Source organism: Talpa occidentalis, unplaced genomic scaffold (assembly GCF_014898055.3).
Source record: "Talpa occidentalis isolate TD23 unplaced genomic scaffold, MPIMG_talOcc4v2.1 talOcc4.8, whole genome shotgun sequence".
Lineage (NCBI taxonomy): Eukaryota > Metazoa > Chordata > Mammalia > Eulipotyphla > Talpidae > Talpa > Talpa occidentalis.
Window position 1 is genome coordinate 73,139,520 of NW_023605194.1, and position 23,724 is coordinate 73,163,243.

The following is a 23,724-nucleotide window of genomic DNA, read 5'->3' on the forward strand; positions in this document are numbered from 1 at the left end:
TATAGGGAGAGATCTTACCACTTTCGCCACTGATACTATCTATTGTTTTCGTACTTAATCTGGAAATTCTTCCTAACATCTGATCTGAGTCTTTCTTACTGAGAGATAGGCCAACCTTTCCCCATATACTTTATTTTATTTTTAAAAAGATTTATTTATTTATACAAGAACTGGGGTACAGGCCAGAGGTGTGGGGGGTTGAGAGGATTCACCAGAGACAGAGTGGGGAACAGAACAGGCAGACTGACTGAAATACACTGCTGCGGGGAGCAGCAGGTGAAACAGGAGAGGTCTGCTGCCCCATATGGGTATCTCCCTGGCCAGCCAGGGATCGAACCCGCGATGCAGAGGCTGCGGACAACTTCACAGCGCTGTGCTCAACCTGCTGCGCCACTGGGGACACCCATACTTTATTTTAAAAAAGAAAAGACATTATCCTACAAAATAAATGCAAGAATCCATAAAGAACATCCCACTAAAATTCACTTGGCCACCTGAGTGTATTCCACTGTCTCAGAGACATCAGGATTCACAAAAGTCCAGATGTTGGGCTTGCGAATTTGGGGGTTGACATTGACATAATCTTTGGCTTCTTTTATGTTTTCATAGTCCAGTGCAGTTTCATTTTTCAGTCCTCCAGGGTCTGGAAAGACCACTTGTGTATAATTCATATCTTTGTTGGCCTTATAGGAAAAAGCAGAGAAATGTGGGTCAAGACCCCTATCATGTTAGGGAAGGTAGATCCAAGACTGAATTCGCACTCAAAAGGCTCACCCAAGTCTGATGGGGAAGAGCCTGGGGTCCAGTTAGCTGTGTCTGGGAGTAGGGCCAGGACAACTGGCAGAAGTCTCCCATAAGTTTGTTCTTGTCTATAAGGAATGAATGGGCTTAAGGAAGGAAGGATGAGGACATGGAATCCATGTGAGCTCAGGACTCAGAGCAGACTTGGCCCAGTGACGTAAAGGAGACAGGTGCTTTCCCATTAGCACTTTCATTTTACAACCTACCCACTGACCCATTTTGTTGGATGATCAATGCTAATGTGGGCCTGTGAGTGAAAACCTGACCACCTGCTCCTAAGGATGCTGTAATGGCCTAAGAAGATCCTCCCTCCTTGCTCCCATCTCTGTAGCTTGGATGGCTCCCATCTCTGCAGCTGGGTTTTACAGCAGGGACCTCAGACTGCATATGGAGGGCTGGGGTCACTAGGATGACCATTACCTGATGGCTGGGCGGTGAGCTGCCAGAGCTGCTGGAGCTGCTAGAGCTGTCTGAGGATGTGTCGCTGCCATCTGGGGAGAAATAGAAATTGTTCTTCTAAAGATAGTCAGATAGTGCTAGGAGAGAATAGAGAAAATGAAAGAAAGAAAGAGACAAAGACAGAGCCAGCAAACAAAGAGGACTGGGGAAGACAAGTACAAAGCTCCCAATAAGGAAAGCAGGAATAAATCAGGAAAGGGGTAATGGGAAAGAGACCTCCCAAAATAACAGGGAACATATCTAAGAGTGCAGGTGCTGCTGTTTCACCCAGCTCTGTAGAAACGAATAACAAACTCACCAGGCTTGACTGTGCTTGGGAGAGAAAGCAGGGGTGTGCAGAAAATAAGTAGCCTAATGCAGACAGCTCTGGACATAGGTTCTAGTCCAAACCAGCCAATAGTTCGAGGCCTAGCACATCCCTTCTTATGCCCTGGTTTTATCCCTTTTAGAACCAGGGATGACAATCTCTGAGGCCCCTGCCCACCAGAGTCTGGGATTCTGGCCAGGATCTGGTTTAGCTCTGGGGTTAGGGGCTGGGAGGTGCCACTCCCCTCTGCTGACACACCAAATTCTTGTGTGTGGTGGGGTCTGGTTTCTACAGCACTGAGGCCTCATCTTAGTGCCCAGTAAGCCTGAAAGCAAGGTTTTCCAACTGAAAAGACTAAGTTCAAAGGATAGAGCAAATCAATTGACAAAAGTTCATGAAAAAAGTGCCATCTCTGGTGAGAAGTCTTCAGGGGACATTGTCTTGCTGTGGAAGTGGCAATGTCCATTATGCAAAGAATGATCTGTGGGTCTCAAGCCCTGAGGTAGAAAGCAAGGGGATGGAGTTACTATTGTTCACTCTCCAGGGGCAGGTATGGGTTGGAGCCATCACTAAATTCATATTAATTAAAATACTCAGGGCTGCTCACTCAAATTGAAGCCTGAGCAGATCACAGAGGTCCCACCCACCGGCCCAGCAATCCCATCAGGCCCCACGACCCTGCTCCTCAACTGGACCACCTCTGGGGGAGGTACCTACTGTATGCACAAGAATAGTGGGAGCAGAAAACCCACACCCTACAAAGGCCCCAACTATAGCAGAGCAAAGCCAAAATAAGCAACGGCAAGAGAGAAAAAGTACAAATGGACAAGCAGATCTTCAGAGGAACAGTTTACCACAAAGAGAAAACAAAACTCCACAACCAAATTACAGAGACATGGAAAAGCTTCTTTACCTATGACACAGAATTCATAATTGCCATGATAAAGAAAATTAAAGAATTGGAACAATACATAGAAAACTCAGAAAAATAGTTTAGAAATATGCAAGAAACATCATAAGAGTAAATGAACATATGAGAAACACAATCAAGGAACAAAAGATAAAAAAGTAAAAGCAAAACTTTAAATAAATTAATTGGTCTGTAGGATGTAGGAAGATCAACGATGGAGATGAAAAATTTTAGAGAAAGCCAAGTAAGCAGAATCAACCAAATGTAAGAATGAATCAGTGGGCTCAAAGATACAAATGAGGAAATAATCAAAATAGAGAAAGAAAGTTACAAAGAGGAGAAAAATGAAACAATACTGTAAGAATTATCTGACACCACTAGGAAAGAAAATATCGGAATAATAGGCATCCCAGGAGAAAGAAGGGAACTGAAACATTATTTAATAAAGCAATAAAAGAAAACTTCCCAAACTTGAAGAAGGAAATGAACATACAAATATGGGATGCTAAAAGAGCACCAAGTTATCTAAAGAAAAGGAAAACTACAGCAAGATATATAGTAGCAACACTTCTGAAGATCCAAGACAAAAAATAATGAAGCTGATGAGGGGGAATAAACAGATAACCTATAAAGGACACATCAGACTTCTCTGAAGAAACACTACAAGCAAGAGAATGGAGGGCCTCCCTAGTGGCCTAGGGGTTAAGTCTCAGTGTTATCCCTGAGATCCATCTCTGCCCAGGATGCTGACCCACATGGTGCAGCAGACCTCTCCTGTCTCGCACGCTGCTTCCCTTATCTGTGTATTTCAGTAGATCTGCCTGTTCTGCTCCCCACTCCGTCTCTGGTGAATCCTCTTTTATATATATATATATTTTTACATCAGTTTTCATTTTTGTACAATGTATGCATTTTCTTGTTGGTTATATTACCCATACAATTCCTCCTACCCTTATTTTGACGCTAATCCTTCCTTCCCTCCCCCCTTCTGTAGTGTGTCTCTGGTTTATAGTTGCTTGTTGGTTTTGATTTTGATTTTATTATAATTAGTCTTTTTCCTGGTCCCTTATTTAGGTTTTCTAAATTCCTGCTATGAGTGAGACCATCTGGTATTTTTCTTTTTCTTTCTGGCTTATTTCACTGAGCATGATCCCTTCCAGCTCCACCTGTGATGCTACAAATTGCATGAGTTTATCTTTTTGATTGCTGAGTAATATTCCATTGTGTATATGTATCTGGTGAGTCCTCTTAACCCCCGTACTTCTGGCCTACACCCCAGTTCTTCTATGAAAAAAAAAGAAGAAAAAAAGAGAATGGAATGATATTTAAACACTCAGATACATGGCGGAGGCAGGCAGAGGCAGTGGATATCTTGGCCACAATATTATAAAGGCAAGAGCAGGGACAGTCCCCAAGCCCCCTGCAGTCATTCATGCATGACCAAACCCAGAAAAGAACTCACACCTACACTAACCCAAGCGGATCTGCCCTGCATGATGGTGTGAACACCTTTTTGAAATAGGTAGGTGAATGAGGCCTTTACTGAAGCGGGTGTAAGGAATCCTCAGACTAGCAGTTTGGACAGGGGGCGGAGGGAGGGATAGAGGAGCTGTGGCAGGGAGCTCCCTGGGGTCCAGGCAGAGCAGATAAGCTTTATGACAAGTTATCCCCCACCCCATCACTCACGCCTGTAGTGCAGATCAGACACAAGGGCGCTTCTTTCTGCCAGAGTCACTTTCGGCTCCTGGGTAGCTGGTGAGGGATGGTGGTCAGGACTGGGACGGGAGTCCTGGGATCTGACCTCTTTCAATATTCTCTCACTGTGCCTGGCTAGAGGGGACAGGGACAGGTTGAAGGCAAGGGCTTGCTGGGGCAGGCACACCCTATCTCTGAGCACAGCCCTCATCGGGTTCTTCCCAGGAGCTCTCCAAATCTCCACACAGCCCTGCTCAAACCCAGCATGCCTGCCTTCGTTGGAGTAAAGCCAAAGCTCCAGTGAGGCCTGCCTAGGCCTCACTCCACCTCCTCTGCCTCCTTGCTCCTGCTGATTCCTCGGGGCCAGTCACTCAGTCTCTGCTCATGCTGCTTCTGGGCCACTCTCCTGCCCTGGGGCCTGTGAGGTGCAGCTCACGTCCTGCAGGTTTATGCCCAGATGTCAGCAGCATCTCAGGGATGCCGGCTGCCCTCTAGTTCTCATCTTTTGGCCTTGCTTCATTCTCCCCTCCCTGGTGGTTACCATAATCTTACACATGTGAGTTTTACTTCTTCGTCTGGTGCATTGTGCCTCCCACAGAATATAAGTTACACAGGGCAGGGATTTTGCTCTGTTGCGTGTTAATTGAAAGAATGAATGATTAAGGAAATCTAGACTTCCTTCATGAGATCAAGCTTCAAAACACCATCCTGCCCAGTCCCCTGTCTTAGCACAGGTAAAAGGTGTAGTTTTATCCTCCCTCGTAACACAGAGATTTTGTACTTTCCCTGTAAATCAATTAGAGAGTTTAAGCTGATCTCTTACTCTAAACACTCCCTTCTGTAGCAATTCAAGGCCACTTCTTCACATGCAATTCTTGGAGGGGATGAAGAAATTTAACCACGCCAGGTGACATGAGCCCCCTCTCAAGCACTGCAGAGCCTGCTCTCTGGACACAGGTCTGGGCAGTGAAAGGACTCTGGCTTATCATTCTCAACCAGAAATAGCCTGGGCCAAAGAAATAGCCCAGTTAGAGGTTGGCAGGGTGAAGGAGGATCTGGCCAGTAGATCCTTTAGTAGGTTTTCAAGTGACATTGGGGGGCTGCAAGGGGCTTTTCTGCTATAGACTTGGGACTAGTTCCCAGGGGTACAAAGGAGGGGAGGGGTTGCTGAGCTGGTTACCCAGGCGCCGGCTGAACAGGCAATAGAGGGCTGCCAGGAGGCTGGCCTGCAGGAAGAGGGACACAGCCGCGATCACCACGCCATGCCAGGGCTCCAAACAGTTGCTGGGAAAGAAAGCCAGAGTCAGAGGGGACAGCGATGCTAATGCAGGGCAAGCCCATCCTGCCCCAGCCAGAGCAGCTACCAGGGTTCCAGGAGTCTCAGGACAGGCCCTGTGCTTCTCTTGGTAGTGCAGCAGGGAGGGGTGTGCCCCTTGGAAGTCAGAGACACCAACCAGCCTCCTGGAAGCTGCTCTGGCTCTTCTTGGCCACTTACAGTGTCTGCATCCTATTCTCTGGCAGGACAGTTGAGGCTGAGGTGGTGAGTGAGCCCATGCTCCTTGGGGGCAGTAGGGAGAGACTTGGGAGGAACTACCAGGACCTTGTCTCCACGTGCTGCCGTCAGGATGCTCCCAGGACCTGCAGGAGGCAACGCAGCTGGTCAGCACCCAGGACTTTGTGGGCAAACTCAGCTGCTTAGAGGTCATCTGCTTTCCTTACTTTAGATCTCAGTCTTGGAATCTATAAAACAACAGTAACAGAATCACTACTTGACAGCCATGGACACGCATGTGTGGTGCCAGGAACAGCCAAGCCTCTGGCACTCCTGCCATCTCGCCAGATCCCCAACCCTGTGACTTAGTGGTCACTACCCTCCATCTATATGCTTGATGTGGGGTTCAGAGAGCCGAGGCACATGTCTGAGGTGACAAATACTGGTGGCAAGTGATGGGCCTGGAGTTGAGCTTCAAGTCTGCATCTGCCCACTCAGCTGGGGGCACCTGCTGCTTGGCTGGAGAAATGCATGGGGATTCTTTGAAGAAGCCTAGCTTTTACACACATGTGCACGCACGCACACACACACACCCCCACACACACACCCTGCATGACATCATTGGGTTTTATAGTATCTGTGGATACTGTTATACCCGCATGAATGTTTGCTTTAAAAAATCAGCTTATTCCATCCGCATTTTGTGGAATATGGAGTCACCATAAGACTAAGGCAGGATAATTCCAAAGTCTTTGAAATGATATTTACTGAGATGGGATCACTTAACTACCAATGTCCACCAGTAGATTGTAAACTTTCACTGCTGTTAAGGCTTACTTTTCCAGTCAGGGTTTCCAAGTGATAAGGGCAATGTGGAAAGACCTGCAAATGCTATTTGTAGTTCTCACCATGGAGCCTTTTAAGACCAAGACTTGGACCAAGAGTCCAAAGAAAGAGAAAGCAGTGAGGGTCAGGGCTGACCACAGCTCTCCAGGTCTGCGGCGTTGACCAACTGGCGACTTCTAGAAAGGAAATACCACCATCTCCCCCACACCCTTCACATATCAACATGTCAGTCGTCAGAGTGACTGTTCTACGTCAGGTCAAATTTGGAGGCAACACAGGCCAATTTACTCGTCACCTTGCTTAAGTCCCCTCTTTCCTATGTAGTCAGTTCTACACAGTTCTCCCGAAAGAACCTACCTCCATCTACCTTTGCTTTTCACATTAAATGAGCAAAGTACATCTGACATATCAGTCCCAAAGAGTTCTATTCTGTTTGACCTATAAAGATGGAGCCAGGATCCAAACGTGGGTTCTGAATTTGTATGATCCAGCAAGTGAGGTCCGGGAAGCAGGACTGTTAAATAGAACCCCCTTCCCCTCTGCCTCTGAGCCCTCCCTATGTCCCACCCCAGCAGTACCCAAAATGACCGCAAGGTGGCCCTGTGAGTACCAGGGCAGCTGGGGCTCCTGCAGGAGAGCTGCCATCAGTTCATTTTGCTGCTGGTGGGAAGGGGCACAGAAAGGCAGGCAGTGGACTCTGCCACAGAAGCAGGTGAGAAAGGACTCCAGGATATGACCCATCTCTCACACCCCTCCCCGCAGGTTTATAGGCAAATGGATAGAAAAGCCGAGGCCCCCTGATGAGTAGCAAGCTCCAGAAGGAAAATGTAATCGAAAGTACTCATGTACAAAATTAGAATTGCAGAACCAAGATGCTGGAAATAAAACATAAAAAATGACTGAGATAGGCTAGCAGAGGATTTTTCGGAAATTAAAATCATCTTGAAGGATTTGATGATTTGAGAAAAGAATATAGATATTTATTAAAAGCCCTCTCTTATTTTGGATAAACCCTTCTAAGATTTCAGTATAGACACTGATTTTCAAGCAAGTTTCAGGAACAGTTTTGATTTCTGGGGCAGCTGCAAAAGGAAGAATGGACTTTGCAGGAAAACTTTTTGCATCATAAAAGACATGGAAATTTTGAGAAAGGGCTAGAAGCTAGGCTAGTGTGTCTGGAAATCAACAGTGTTGTTCCATTATTAGAGGTACTTTAGTACTGACGACCTCACACTGAATGTCTCACTCTCCTCAACTACAAAGTTTTTCCCTTCTCCATCGAGGGGTGACCGGTATCCTGCCAGGTCTGTGTTCTGGTCCCATGCTCCAAGTTTTCATTTCTAAAGGTTGTTCTATCCTTTCATCTTCTGAAAATTAAATAACTAACAGATACTTATAGTACAATAGAAGAATTAAAAATACAAATAAGTAAAGCATTTTACAAAATCACCCCAAATTTTATTCCCATAAAATTTTCTATACATTTTCATAAATATATGTAGTCTATATATGTGTATAAATATGTGTATACACATATATAAACTTCTAAGGACCTAGGATTAGCCTGATTAGCAAGTTTTCTCTTCACTTGAGATATCATAAACATGTTTTCATGTTAAAAATAACACCTCTGTTAAATAGCCCAAATCTGGGATTCACCAGTCAAATGCAGCACCTAGATGATTATTTCTGCTGATGTGCTTTAAAGATTTGGGATTTCCTAAGATGGACCATGCTTGAGCTTGCAGCCTTGAGGTTTACAGCATTGTTTTATTTTATTTTTAAAGATTTATTTATTCATGCATACAAGAGCTGGGGTGTAGGCCAGAGATGTGGAGGGTGAGAGGATTCACCAGAGACAGAGTGGGGAGCAGAACAGTTGGATCTGCTGAAATACACTGCTGAGGGGAGAAGCAGGTGAGACAAGAGAGGTCTGCTGCGCTATGGGGTCAGCTCCCTGGCTGGGGATCAAACTCATGATGCTGCAGTAGCTGGCAATAGCTTGATAGCGCTGTGTCTTTAACCCCTGTGCCATCAGGGAGGCCCCCAGCATCATTTTAAATTGCTAATTTTCTACTTTATCAATGTTTCTTAGCAGGACTTGACATTTGGAACCAGACAATTCCTAGTTGTCCAGAACTTTCTTGCATACACTGGGCACTTGGCATCCTGGGAGACCACCAATGCAACAGTTCAGTGTAACAATCAAAATGACCCAAACTGACCCCACACATATCTACCCCCTGAGTTGGCACTTTTGCCCCCAGTTGAGAATCTCTGCATTAATTACATGCTCCATTACTGTAAAGCCAGTATCTTAATTTGACTCTTTATACAAAACTCTCTTGCCCACATTTTCTTCCATCATTTTAATGTTCTGAGCATTTACTAGCCAAATAGCACATGGTCCCTGGCTTGGAGAAAGCATAACAATCAAAAGGCCTAACTACAGTCTCCAGTTCTCTTGGCTTCTAGATGTGAATTATGGACCTCCGTGCCCCATTTTCTATACCTGTGAACCAGAAAGAGTGTAGGTGTAGCTCCCAGGTTCTCTTGGGGGCTCCTGAGTTATGCCATTTGTAAAGACCTTTGTACAGTGCTGGGCGTGAGGGATACTCTGCGCAGTAGCTGTTTTCGGCCCTAAAACAGGTCACCACAATGGTAACTAGAGCAGAGCAATTCAAATCAGGCTGGCGTATTTTACCAAACGTAGGCACTTGCTTTGAGTACAGTCTGGAGATAAGATCCAGAACAGGATGAGGTATGAAAACTACGATAGATGTCATTATTTAAGTGGCTAATGGCCCTCAACCACAACGGGCAAGTTGTTCTTTGGTGTCTAATTGCAGATTGCTAATCAGACAGTGGCAGAAACATCTGCTCTCTGCACACACAAATACCAAACAACCGGGAAATGAGCGATTCAGGGTTATTATGTTGTGGAAAGCACCTGAAAGGCATCATCCTGTTCTCTTCATGCGGCTGTTTTCACACCCAGTCCACCCTAATGTAGCACATCCTCCCCCCCCTCCCAAGCCCTGCCTCAGCACTCTCCAGCAGAGTGTTAAGAACTTTTCTTCCGTTTGCTTCCCACCGGGGTGCAAATCTGAGACCTGCAGGACCTGCAGTTGGGGTGGGCTCCATTCTGCCACCTCTGCTGACAACAGAGCCCACTTGGGCCTGTCTCGCAGGGACAGGGGTCCCCAGGGTGAAAGATAAGGGCATCTTTGCCCAGTATTGCTGCTGTGCCTTCTTTGGATAGATTCATTCTTGAAAGTGGTTTAAAACAAGAGGAACTTAAGGTAACATATATAAAAATCACATGGATGGAAGGAAAATGGATCCACATAGTTAAGCTGACCTTACCAATCTTTTAAATATTAAATAACTAAAGTATTTTTAAAGATTCAAAAATTTTTTTTTGCAATTTTCATCATTGACTGTTTTTTTAAATGAATAATTTGAGGCCTAACATGGCTGTGTGGTACAGTGAACAGAAAACAGGACAGGGAGATGGAGCCTGGCGCTGTCACTTAACAGCTGAGAGTCCCCGGGCAGCTGGAGGCCTTTCTAGGCTCGGGTGGATTCAGGGACTCAGCAGAGCATCTCTAAGCCTCCGTCTAGCCGTAAACGTTCTGTTCTTTAAAGAACGGAATTGGGAAAGCAAAGTTGGATGGAAATGGCAGATTTTAAAAGAAAAAATATTTTATTAAAAAATTATTGATTTGGCATTAGCATAAAAGTCTACATTCGTTTTAATTAAGAGGATGGGGCTACCTCTGCGCACGTGTGCACCTCGCCACACCCGCCACCAGCGGTCTGGCGCCTTCACACTCACACTGGTGGCTCCGCTCTCCTCCTGGCCCTCTTCCTCTTCCACAGAACCACAGTTTTCCGTAGAGTCAATTAGAAAAAAAGCTTGTTTCCACTGTATAATATCATTCAGTCCAGACTTTTCTCCTCTAATTTAATACGCAGTTCAGATTAATCAAGAAAAGGAAGCACCTACATGCACCAGACTGGGAGTAGTGCAACCCCAAAGGTAGAGATTAGAATTTTGTGAGATTACTAAGATTTTCTGATGAAATGAAAAAATTTATTCCATACAGCACAGATGACTGAGACCCCAGTCAAAGCAAAATAACAAGAAAGTTTAGGGCACAGCTTGGCATTTGGCTTCTAAAGGAGAGCTTGACCACGGACGCCTGCGCCTCAGCTCGTGGCCTGTTCATCCTCTGTAAGACATTCGCCATAGTAACTAATTTTCAGGATTAGCCGAAAAGAGTAAAAATGACACCTACTTCGAAGGGAGAAATGAGATGAAGTATGGGACGTAGTTGTCACAGATTTTGTAACAAGTCTTCAATAAATGTATCAGTCTTTAGAAATTAAAAGCGTTATCTGAGTTGTCTACTCCAAATCTGTGTCTATATAGTTTTACAAATGAGTTATTTGAAACTTTTAAGGAACAGTAGATTCTTAAGCTCTGTAAGCAGAAACAAAACAAGATGGAAACTCTTCAGGTTCATCTCACTTATGAATATAGAGATAGATGGTTATATAAGGAAGTTACTCCAGGGATAGCCAGGAAAACAATAATTGCACTAATAAAAATTAGTGTTGTGTGTTTACCACGTGCTTTTATCTTTCAGCCCTACCAAAGGTAGATGTTATGATTTCCTAGGTGAGGGCGCTGAGGCCTGGGCAGTCTGGGCAATTTGCTCTGGTTCCCCAGTCAAATTCCAAACTCCAGGGCTCTGACTTAATTCTCTATCAGTCCATGGAATTGCTTTTTATATAATATAAATGTGCAATTTTAAAAATGATGGTCTCAGTAAAATGCCAAAAAACATGAGAAAGTTAAATGTTCATTTCTTTTTTTAAGTTAATAAAATACAAACATGAGGATTGTTTGTTATTCTAATAAAGAATATCCTTTCTATACCTTAATCAATATCTTTCTATACCATAATCAATACCAAGACATTGAATATATATTCAATAGAATGGTAAGCCATTCTAGCAGTTGTTTGAGAATAGGGATATCGGTTGTAAACCATTTTAAAAATCAGTCCTGGAAATTCTAATTCCTGGAAGTTCCCCCAACCTCCAGTTAATAATAACAATAATAATAATAACAATAATAATAATAATAATAATAATGAATATTTATTGTGAGTGCTTTATACGGCCGACACTTTTAAATCTATTCAGTCATTCGATTCTCACAGCCGCCCTGGGAGGCAGATCCTGATATTGTTTCTATTTTGCAGAGGCCCAAATGCGGCACAGAGGAGCTAAGTAACTTGCCCAAGATGCCAAGAAAAATGAATGGGACTTGTGCGCACAGGCAGGCTGGCTCTGGGGCCTGAGCTGCTAACTGACACATGAAAGAGATGGAAGCATAGTTTGGGCCGGGAGAAGTCAAATTCGTCCTTATTTGCAAAAGATGTGATTTTATGCCTAGAATTCCCAAAAGAATCAATTGAAACCTAATGAAATCAATAAGACTGCTCAGGGAAGAGCTGGGGGCATGACCCAGTCTCCAGCTGATCCTTCTGTTACACTAGAAATGGTCCATTAGAAAATACCAGAGGGGTAGGGGACCGGTGCCCATGAGCCTTACTTAGCAGTCCTTATAACAGATATAGCTAACAATAATCTTAATTATAAGGAAGTTTTCTGAAAAATAATAGAAATTTATTGAGAAATCTAAAAGACAAACTAATGGAAAGACACTTCACTTTTGGAAGCTAGAAAACTACGAAAAGTCACTTTGACATAAACGTGCTGATTCAATATGATTCCAATCAGAATATGCAGTGAGCATTTTTTATAACTCAAAATTATTCTAAAATCTATTCAGGGAAAATAGTAATAATGAAAAAGAACTGAAACATGTTTGAAAAGGAATTGTAACACATTTCCTGACAATTTTTAAGGGTTGTGTAGTCTTGAAAAAGATATGCCAATATGTACAGTAAATGCATTACTAAAATGGTTCACAAAGCAGGGAGAGGAAAGGGCTGGTCAAGAAATGCTGCACCAGGTGGTGAACCAGCTGCCTGTGTGGAGGAGAGAGAGGAGTGAGGTCTGCCAAGTATTCCAGAGGGCAAAGAGGGTGAGGGGGTCACCTTTGTTTGGGGTACAGAAGAGATGGTTCCTGGGTCCCTTTGAGCTCCAGTAACCATGACAGGGTCCTCACCCCAGGTGGTTGGGAAGACTCTGGAACATGACCCGAGAACCTTCCTCAACATTCCACCTTGACAACTTTGTAAATTCACCTACCTTGGGCCTGTCACTTTCCCTTCTGAGCCTCAGTTTCCCTCACTGTAGACTGAGGGTGATGGACTAAACAGATCTAGTTCCAACAATTTGTTGTTCTAGAAGTCTGTGAGTCTAAAATGGACATAAAGGCCGAGACTCTGACCAGAAATAGTAACTTTGAGTCTCATCAAATAAACCACATCTCATCACGCTTATTTAGAGCTGCAGGCACTGCCAATTTTTAGAGGAAAAATAAATCATCCAAAATATCTAATTAGTAAGTTTATGAAAACGTTTTTTCAGTAAAGTACTAGTGATGAACACAACTTGGTGATCTTGAGAAAAGCATTTTGGCGAGAAACGTGAAAGTAATTTGACTGCAGCTTAGGTCTGAGACTAAATCAGCACAAGCACAAGGAACTGTAAGCATCCTAGGGAGTGTTCATGAATCCATTTTGCTAGTTCCCACCAAGCTCCATGTGAACTGGAAAGGCCAAACTGTTCTCTCTTTCACAAATTGGCCAGCTAAATTTCAGAGAAACAAAGCACCTTCTACATATTACCCATTTGTGAGCACTTAGGGGCTAGGACACATCTGTTATTTGACAATGCACAATACTGACAATGTGGTGTGCATGTGTGGGGGGGCAGTACTTTGTAACATTTTGGACACATTGTAATGAAAACAATTTGCAAATAATAAACATTGTTTAACCTTTGGGGAGCAACTTATGTCCTCAGTTTCCTCCTCTGTTAATTGAGAAGTCAAATGTGTCTCTCTCAGAACTTGTCAAGAGAGCTAAGTGAGGCCATGGAAACTTCCGGCAATGTTCCTGCCTCTGCTGGGTGTTGGGGCCTGGCAGGCTAGTCTGTCCCATGCTCAGGCAGCTCCATGATTAGTGCATGGTTGTTGCCATCTCTAAATTCTTTATACTGAAACAGGGAACCCCTGACTTTCATTGGCACACAGCCAATCCTACTCAAGACAGTTTTTGGTAGAGTTGCCAAAACTTTCACAAGTTCATACACAAAGCAAGAAGCAGGTCAACCTACCACCAAGTCCTCCTTGAGTGCCTGGTCTACCCTTCTGAGTGCCGAGGCTGCAGAGACCACAGAGCAAAGTTTGCTCCAAGAACACTCTTTTGTGCTAAAGTTCACTTGAAAAGTTTTCTGATACTGACTGTGGTCAAGTCACTTACCTCTGCTGTGTGTCAGTTTCCTACACTATAAGAGAAAGCTATTAATGGCACCTACATCTCTAGGGTTGTTGTAACAATGAAATGAGGTAACTCACATTGAGCTCTTGGGACAGTCGTTAGCACACAGCAAGCTCGCCCTGAGGACAGCCTGCCAGTGCCCACTGTTGTTGACACTGGCCCTCCCTGCCTGGGTGTCTGGTGGCTTTTCTCTAAGACTACACGCATCTTCTGATGACCATTTATAAGGCTTTTAAACTCCCAGACTGGCCCCCTTCTCTCCACACTTGCCAGTCCTTTGCAGCTGAGAACAAATCTTCAGGAAAACACTCCTGAGTGGATCTAGTTCCCAGTCAACTTAAAAAGAATAATTAATGAGGAAACCCTGCACTGGGCACTAAGTGTACGTTGCAATCCTCATAGCAACACTAAGGTAGGTGACTTTCATACCCACCTACATTTCGCAGAGGAAGAAATTGAGGCTTACAAATGTTTACCGAGCCCTTTGGATCCAGTTCTGTGTGGACCCAAAGTCCATGCACCTTCTAGCCGGAGTCCTGACAACCACCACTCTACTGCACACAGATCTGGGTCTCAGGGGCCAGACACCAATGTCCACGAAGTGCAAACTGCTAAGACAGGCTCATTCCAAGCCTATCGCAATGCATTTCTACACCCTGGACCCCAGCATACAAATGGAGAATGCCCTCTGAAACCTCCACATGTTCATCGTCACAAACACACAATCTTCAGACTAATTTAAAGTCCTACCCAGACAATACTTACCCTTGGGACCATGGGTGAGGTCTGATCCTGTTTTAGCGATGTCCTGGTTGATGCATCTCCCCCATACCCCTTAGCCCCTCCTGGAAGCTTTTCTGTCACTGGCGGTCAGTCACAAATGTTTCCTCATTTCCAACAAGGCGGGGGCTTGTGCTCAGAAGATAGTCATCTTGCTTAGTTGAGTAGCGCAGGATTAAGCAACAGATAAGCCCTCCTATCTCCTTTGCCTGCTTGGCCCTGCTCCCCCGTGCACTTTATGCAGATGAAGGAAACTGGTAGTCTCTGTGTGCACACGTTTCAATATCATCTCTGCGTTCATATGTTTCAATATCATCTCTGCGAGCACACGTTTCAATACCATGAGGGCGTGCGGATGGGACATAGCAACTGATGAGGATAGTTTTTCAAGGATAACTTCTTTGTCATTGAACACTGCATTAAACATTAAACATATAAAACCAGTTTTTATGATAATTCCAGGAAAGGAAGGCAGGCTGATTGGGGGGCTTAGGTTAAAACCCCAAAACATAAACTGAAATTAAATCCCAAGAGTGAAGAAGAAAGGGAGGAGAATGAAATGATCCTGATATAAAATAAAGAACTTTATAGATCGCTGTGATGTCACCCACCCCTGCTTGGGACAAATTACCGGTATAGAATACTAATTACCAGTATAGAATACTAGTTACCAGTATACAATTTGACTTCAGAGTCAGGCATATTCAGAATTGAATCCTGTCTCTACTACTTTGTAGCTGGATGACTTAGAAAGTGTGATTTAACATCTCCAATCCTCAGTTTTTTCACCTGAAAAATTGGGTTAATAATTTTTAAAGAATCTCATAAATTTATTTAAAATTAAATAATGGCCAATTAATGTGCTAAGAACTTAACAGAATTTCCTTTCTGATGGTATATATCTACATTTTTACTTTCTAAGTGAAACTTCAAGACGTCCCTTAGACTGAATCCTACTCGTTGTTCTAGAACCCTCATTGCAGAAATGCCTATAGCTGCTATTCTCTTTCCTTTGTGTACTTATGTTATGAGATTTCACTATCATGCAGGATTTTGGAATACATGAGAACACTGAAGCTGCCGAGAGCGATTTCCTACCTCGCTGGACTCTCTACACCCTGCCCGTATCACCTCTAAGTAACTGACTTCACCTGCAGTTAGTCTATGGGAGTCAGGCCTTCCTGGTGGTGCAAGGGGTTGGGCATAGCACTGTGATGCTGTCTACAGCCTCTGCCACGCGAGTTCGATCTCCAGCCAGCCAGGGAGCTACCCACATGGCACAGCAGACCTCTCCCGCTATTCCCCTCAGCGGTGTTTCAGTCTGCCTGTTCTGTTCCCCACTCTGTCTCTGGTGAATCCTCTCACCCCCCACACCTCTGGCCTGTACCCCAGTTTTGTATGCATCAATAAATAAATCTTAAATAAAAAAAAGATTCTTGACTCACTACTTCTGTCACCTTCCTCCATGAACCCACTGTAGATAAAGCAGCAAGCAGAGCTGCATACATTCCTACTGCTCTGGTCCTCTGCATGATTTCTTGGATCAGAACCTTCCAGGATGCCACCCCAAGGCTCACAAGATTGTGCCCCTGTTGAGGATCTTTGTGTGTTTTGGATGCTCCGCGTGCACATGCTTAGGAGGGCAGTGTTGCAATGAGAGTACACACGCCTGACGAGGCCCTTGGTGACCAGGAGCTCCATCATATTCGCTGTCTTTGGACCAAATTTTACTCACGAACAATTATAAGGAGTTCTTGATTAATCGTGCATAACTCTCCTCTAAACAGCAAAGTAAGAATTATTGAGGGCTGTTCTCCCCCTTCTCTGCAGTGGCCAGCACTCTGCCTATCGTCCCTTGTAGGTGTGAACCCACAATTGGGGCATGGATAAATGAGTGAATGAAGTGCCCTGTGATACACAGGCAGGTGTAGGTGCCAAGTCTTACCCAAGATGACATGATGATTTGCTCACAAAGGCACTTAACCTGTTCCCAGCCAGAGGCCCCTGGGAATGGATTTGTGGAATCCAGTGGAATATTCATCACTGAAGTCCAAGGCCGCCTCCCCCTGCCAAGCCCCTAGAGATGGGCATTGCTCTCTGCACGGGGGGCGGGGGGGGGGAATGGGTGATAAATGAAGTCATAACATCTGTACATCGACAGGAAGCTTACTTTTGATAGTTTATCATCTGACGGAGAAGGGGCGCTGATTAGGCTGATAACACACTGTCACTTCCTATCCTACCCCTCCCCCCACCACTTTCCATTGACGGCCTCTTTCCTGGACACCACGCCTCTGACCTTTGTGGAACAGGGTTGCCCAGAGAATACCCTTGCTCTCTGCAGGACAATCAACACACCTCTCCTTTTTTAAGGGAGGAAAATGGTATGTCAACATGATTAGGGACTATTTGAAAGTGGGGAGGCCTACTCACTATCCAGTCACCCCTAATATATTTTTCACATAACACCATCCCTGCATACTTGCAAGGATTTTAGGGCTCCCTCCCACCTCAGGGTGGAAGCACATGTGGGTCCCTCTGCCCCCAAGTTGTTTTTGTGACATTTTTAGAGGCTCCCTGTTACCCTCTTCACTGATATGACCCTAAGTCCCAGCCAGTCTGTGGCTGTCCCATTATTTCCAGTGCAGACAACACTGTCACGGGTAACTCTGCACATACATTTTGTGGCTTACTTTAGGCTATTTCCTTCCAATGAAGCTCCAGGGGGGGTGTCCAGTCAGAGAACAGAGACACGGCACCTGCATTGTGGTTACCTGCTGCTCTCAGGACGAGCTTAGTGTCTCCCTGTATTGCGGTTTCTGTTTTTTTTCACTAATTATATCATGTTTTTCCATGAGTGTTTTATTTTTTCAGGTCTGTTTATTGCTAGTAATAAAAAGCTTTACTGTTAATTGAGCACAGGCATATATGGAGATGCAGGTTTGCAGGATAGCAGAATCTGTATTCACGTTCAGATTTTTCAATTCAAAAAAGTCACAAGCTTTGTGCACTTTCCCTACTTTGGCATCCACAGCTAATTGACTCTGCCTCAGTGAGGGACTGTGGACACTGCTGGGCTGAGCAGAGCTACCCTAAGCTCACATGCCAGTACAGAGGAAGCCCACTCCTGGCCTTCAGCGTCAGCTCAGTTCAGTGGTGTGAGCAGGGGCTTTTGCCCCCTTCACCTCCCCCCCACCCCTATCTCTACCACCCTCTCCTTTCCTTTCGGAGTAAACATTTTATTAATCAATGTCTCACTTTATAAACTAAAGAGTGATTGATGCATTACAATTCCCACCTTGCAGAACTATTCAATAGTCAATCAACCCCCATGAAGCACCGTTAATTACACCAGTGAGAATGGCACATATTAAAAAAACTAGCAACAACAAATGTTGGCAAGGATGTGGAGAAAAAGGAACTCTCCTGCACTGCTGGTGGGAGTGCAAACTGGTCCAACCACTACGGAGAGCTGTGTGGAGATTTCTGGACCTACTAAACATAGAGCTTCCATACGATCCAGCAATTCCACTCCTAGGTATTTACCCAAAGGACACAGAAACATCAATTCCAAAGAGCACCTGCACCCCTATGTGTATAGCAGCACTATTTACAATAGCTAAGCTTTGGAAACAGCCCAAATGCCCAAAAATAGATGACTGGATCAAGAAGATGTGGTATATATACACCATGGAATATTACTCAGCATTCAAAAAAGATAAACACATGCAATTTGCAGCAACATGGATGGCGCTGGAAGGGATCATGCTCAGCGAGATAAGCCAGAAAGAAAAAGAAAAATACCGGATGGTCTCACTCATAGCAGGAATCTAGAAAACCTAAATAAGGGACCAGGAAAAAGAATAACTATAAGAAAGAAAATATCAAAATCGACAAACAACTATGAACCAGAGACATTCTATGAGGGGTGGGGAGCGGGGAAAGGAGGGCTTGGGGTCAAAATAAGGGGGTTGTAATTGTATGGGGAATATAAAAAATAAAATTTAAATTTAAAAAATAATAAAAAAATAAAATGCTATAAAATTGATTGTGGGGTGGTTGCACACTTGTGAATATACTAAAAACCATGGAATGTTATATACTCTATCAATAAAATTGACATGACTTTTTTTTTTAATTTGAGGACTTTGTAAATATGGCCACTTGGCTATTCCCTACACACAGCTTTGCCTCTCATTCACTCACTCATTCATTCCACGGGTGGCTCTTGGTGGTCCACAATGTCCCTGGCCTTGCGCTACACGTGTGTGGTACAGAGGGAAGAAGACAAGACACGGTCCTGTCACTGACCCCGCCATCCAAAGCCATGAATGCAACGATGGGGCTCCATGGAGCTCAGCAGCACGGTTTTTTGTCTGACAGGCAACGGGGAAGGGAAACAAGTGTTACAAAGCGACTTCTTGCTTGGGGGTGGGGAGGGAGCCACTTTTGAAGCAGACAAGGACAGGGTTGTCTTGAAGGTATGTGCTTTCCCTCCGGTCACATTTTTGCACCCGTCAGCTCGGTTGTGCAGATCCAAGGCAGCTGTGGGTCTGCGGTTTGTCCTTTAAACAGCAGCAGCTCCTACAGAAGATTCCACCTAGAGGACAACAATACTGGAAAAATGTGTGCTCAGTAAAATGTCAAATGTTTCACTTTTGTACAGGGTAAAGTTATGCAGGGGTCATAGGAAATCGGGGGCCTAGACTTCAGGCCAGAAATCACACCAGCAGGGTTGTTGAAAGGCCAAAGACAGTCAAACAGATTTTCTAAATAAGGCTTGTGCATAAGATTTCATAAGTCGGTAGAAGGGCTTGGTGATTGAGCTAGTTAGAAAGGAGGTGTAAAGAAGAGAATGTCCAGGTGACTCACAGGTTTTGTGGGTGGATGGTGATGCAGTAGAGGTTACAGCAGAGCAGCCGGTGCTTTGTTCCTGGTGTGTCAAGTCTGAGCATTGAGGAGGCCAGTGCGTTAGGACCAGACTCTGAAGCAGCTGGCTCTGCCTCCTAACTGTTGTAACCTGCCCTCTCTGAGACACCATTTCCTGGACATGGGAATAAAGTAGCTTTCTCCAGTGTTATATGAGTCGGTATATGGGAGGCACTTGTGGTGTGTGTGTGAAGATTATACAAATATTGATCATTATTAGTATTGTTATTATATGCCCAAGAGGTGAAGTCCAATAAACAAAGCATGCACCTGTCTGCAACTGGGGGTGTGGATTTCATTGGCATCAGTGAGCAGATGGCTCTGAAGCCTTTGGGGATACAGTGGGAGGGCAAAGGACCAGGGCAGCATCAACCCAGCATCGTTGGCATCACTGGCACATGTGCCCATATCAGAGAGACAGATGGTGTCTGCCAGGGAGACCCCAAATCATGGCAAATGGCAAAGAACATGGGAGGAATGGGGAGGGAGTTCATGGATGCCAGACCTCAAGGAACAGCTATTTAACATACTGGGGTCTCTGACTGTCCCCCACTTTCTTGTGTCATCATGATTGCCTTAGTTGGGGTGTTTTCAGAAGACATTGATGAATTAAGTAGTTACCATCTGGTAAAAACTAAGTTTATGTCAACTGTGCCCAGACACATAGTTCCAGAGTATATAAGGGAAGCCACTATTTTCACAAAGCCTGACACACAGCCTTTTATAAAAACAAGAATCTTTTGGAACGACAGAAATTCTTCCACACTCATCAATTGTGTGCACTGAGTTTGTACTTCCTCTTTCTGGGCTAGCCTACCTTGTTGCAAAAATTCCTTTCACTCTTTTTGTTTTGTTTTAACTCCACACCTAGATCATTGGCTCCTGAGGAAGTGAAAAATTAGGGTCTGAGTGATTTATTTATTTATTTGCTTAGTTCCTGTTTATGAGGAGCTGTTGCTAAATGATACTTAAGGCTTGTTCTCAAAAAAAAAAAAAAAAAACCAACAACAATCTACTGAAGGCAATCTCCTTTTTATTATCACCAAGAGCCAGTAATTGTAAAATTATGCTTTGATAAAATATTCCTCCTTTATGGGCACTGAGAAGCTGGCTTTTTCTATCCTCTAATAGAAACATTAAGAGACCAATGAGCTGCATTTTCAACATGCAGATTTCTCTCAAGACCTTGCAAAGCTTCCATGTTCTGAATCCCTGTCCTTGTTAAAACTTAGACACATTCTCTTTGGGGGATATTCACAGTCTTACAGAATTATATTTTCCTGGGAGAAAAGTAACTGCCATATGGCTAATTGTCTTGAAGTTCCTCAGTCTACTGACCAAAATTTCCAAGAACCTTCTAGAAGAGCAGTACCTATTCAGCAAAATACACTGAGCAGCATCTGTGAGAGTAGATCATGCAGGAGACATGGAAGGTTTGGGGTAAGGAGAGGAAGACAGTCACCCTGCAAAGCGGGTAGGTCATGGACGACTTCTGGGGACAAGCTGCAGGCATGTGTCTGTGTCTTAGTGCCCAGCCAGGGCTTCATCTGGAAATGTCCAAATTCTCCCCACCTAACTGAAGGGAAACTGCTTGCTCTAAAGTCACAAAGTTCTTCAAGTATCAGAGAGCCCCGGCTGCTAGCAGCCCTGATGAAGAGGCTTCCTGGGTTCTAGAATGCTCTGTGCTAAAACTGGGGCATCCCAGGAAATTGGACTGGCTGATTGGTCATCCATTCTTCCAGTTTCTGGGATTTTTAAATCACCACTTAGTGTTCATTTACTGTTGTTGGAATCTCCAGGGGTCTCAAGCTTGGGGGAACATTTTCATGTTAAAATATCTATAGGAGGCAGCACAAGGCAGGCTCCCCAGGAGCTCCAGGAAGACCCCAGAGTAGGGTCTCTCAACTGCATTATCACTGGCATTGTATGCAGGATGCTTATATTTTGTGGGACTGTCAGTGGGGGAAACTGAAGGGAGGGACCCCATGGTCTATGGTGGAGGGCTATGGGTACTTTGGTGCAAGATGTGGGGTGGCAACACACATCTAAGGAGATGTGAACCTACCCCCTTAAATTATACACAGTGTTGTAAACCAATGTAACCTCAATAAAAAACAAACAAAAATACCAAACAATTGGTTTACTCTCCCAAAGGCAGGTTCTTTGGAAACTCTGTTGCCTTCCTGAGATTTCTGAGAATTTTCTGGGGGGTTGTGTTCTTGTGATCACTTCCAGCTCAAAGTTGTCCCAAATTGTCTACATCATTCATATCACACCTCTTACCACTTCCCTTATTTCTGCTCTGTGCTGACAGATGTGGATTCAGTCCCCTGACAATGATTTTCCCTTCCCTAAAACACCCACAGAAGGTGCTGTGTGTTCCCCAGGATCCCCCAAGCTAGCCCGAAGTCTTTTCTGTGTTTTCAGTCCCTTTTCCCCTCAAAACTTTCCTCTCCTAGGCCTCTCTGGTGGCACAAGGGGTTAGGCATCAGCACTATGAAGCTATCTGCAGCCACTGCAACACAAGTTTGATCCCCAGCCAGGGAGCTACCCACATGGCACAGCAGACCTCTTCTATCTCACCCACTGCTCCCCTCAGCAGTGTATCTCAATGGATTCCTCTGTTCTGCTCCCCACTCTATCTCTGGCGAATTCTCTCATCCACACCTACAACTCTGGCCTACACCCCAGCTCTTGTCTGCATAAATAAATCTTAAAAAAAAAAAAACAACTTTCCTCTCCTATTCTTGCAGCCTCCTCTGCTCCCACCCCAGGTCTATTCTCCTCACTTTATTGTAGTAAACACCATCTCTTCCCTTATTTGCTCTTGGGCCTACTTTTGTACGTTCAAAGTCTTGTTAACAGCGACCACAAGAATTATCTTCCAAAATGTGACCCTTTGGGGAGTGAGAGTTGACCTAATAATAGTTTTGCTGGGACAAGTGAACACTAGGAAAAGCCCCTGGCGAGCCAGGCATGTGATCTCCGCTGAAACAGCACCAACTCCTGGACTTGCCCTTTATCAAGACGAAAAGGTGGCAGAATCTCGAAAATTTCCCTGCACCCTTTCTACCATCTCCTCCCTCAGTCCCCAGGGGTGGAGAATACATGTTTTCTTAACAACGTGAAAAGGCACCCTCTGGAGAAGGTGGAAGTGGCTTCTGTCAGCTTTGGTTTTAAGTGAAATTTTCTTTTCTTCACTGCTCTTTGCTTACTCGCCATCTTGCAAACTTGTTTGGTCATTGATCTCATTTCATCCTTCCATATCGACACCCAGTGGCATCTTTGATAACTAGAAGCTCACGCCTTAGGGACTGTGCTCAGGCGCGGGAGCACTGTTTACATGGCCACAAGTCTCCCTCGACAACAACGACGACAGGGTTAGGGTGGCGTGGACACCAAGAATCAGGTCCTGGAGTGTTCTCTGAGTGACTCCTGTGAAATCTGGAGCTTAGTGAGTGACAGTGGCAGGAAAGGGGCACCGCTGGCGGCACAGGGGCTCTGCACTGAGGTGAAACAAGACGCTGATTCCCAGAACTCGTTCCCTGACACCACCCCTCTGCAGACATGCCTGCCTCCTTCTGTTCTTTGACCATGTAAGGTAAACTTTCGCCTCAGGGCCTGTGTATTGCTGTTCCTTCTGCCTGAAATGCTCTTCCCCATTTATTCTCAGATCTCACTTCTCATTTCCTACAGGTCAAGCATCAGGGAGGACTTCTTTGACTCTCCACACTGAAACAGCAGCTTGCTTCACCCAGAGCTCCCTACATCCCACCACTCAAGGTTTTGTCTGTTGGCGTCCCTGCTGTACTTCCAGGGTCTAGAACATGGTATTTCATGAGTGTTTCTAAATGAAGAAAGAAAGAGTGACCCAGTTACAAAGTTCCAGGCATCTTCCAAAGCTCCCCAAAGCTCCCCTGGGCAGTCCTGTCCCACCGCTACTGCCCCAAATGGCCGTCCATTCTCTGTGGGAGCTCACCCTATCTCATTCCGCCCTTGAGAAGTGCCTCTCATGTTGCTG

General features: G+C 44.8%; 1 protein-coding gene across 1 annotated transcript; it reads right to left on the reverse strand.

Moving 5' to 3' along the window:
- Nucleotides 1-482: 482 nt before the first annotated feature.
- RHEX (regulator of hemoglobinization and erythroid cell expansion) lies at nucleotides 483-12,721 on the reverse strand. Its single transcript, XM_054690685.1, has 6 exons — nucleotides 12,645-12,721; nucleotides 5,668-5,810; nucleotides 5,353-5,456; nucleotides 4,164-4,307; nucleotides 1,222-1,292; nucleotides 483-683 (listed from the first exon to the last, which is right to left on the reverse strand). The coding sequence occupies exons 2-6, from the start codon at nucleotides 5,724-5,726 to the stop codon at nucleotides 483-485; spliced, it is 579 nt and encodes a 192-aa protein (XP_054546660.1). The 5' UTR covers nucleotides 5,727-5,810; nucleotides 12,645-12,721.
- Between the last annotated feature and the right edge of the window lie 11,003 nt (nucleotides 12,722-23,724).

Coding starts and splice junctions, on each gene's coding strand:
- RHEX (XM_054690685.1), bottom strand. CDS start 5,726: ATGGGCTCACTCACCACCTCAGCCTCAACTGTCCTGCCAGAGAATAGG. Junction 5,457..5,667: donor GAGAATAGGATGCAGACACT/GTAAGTGGCCAA, acceptor TTTCTTTCCCAG/CAACTGTTTGGAGCCCTGGC. Junction 684..1,221: donor GCTCACCGCCCAGCCATCAG/GTAATGGTCATC, acceptor TTTTCCTATAAG/GCCAACAAAGATATGAATTA.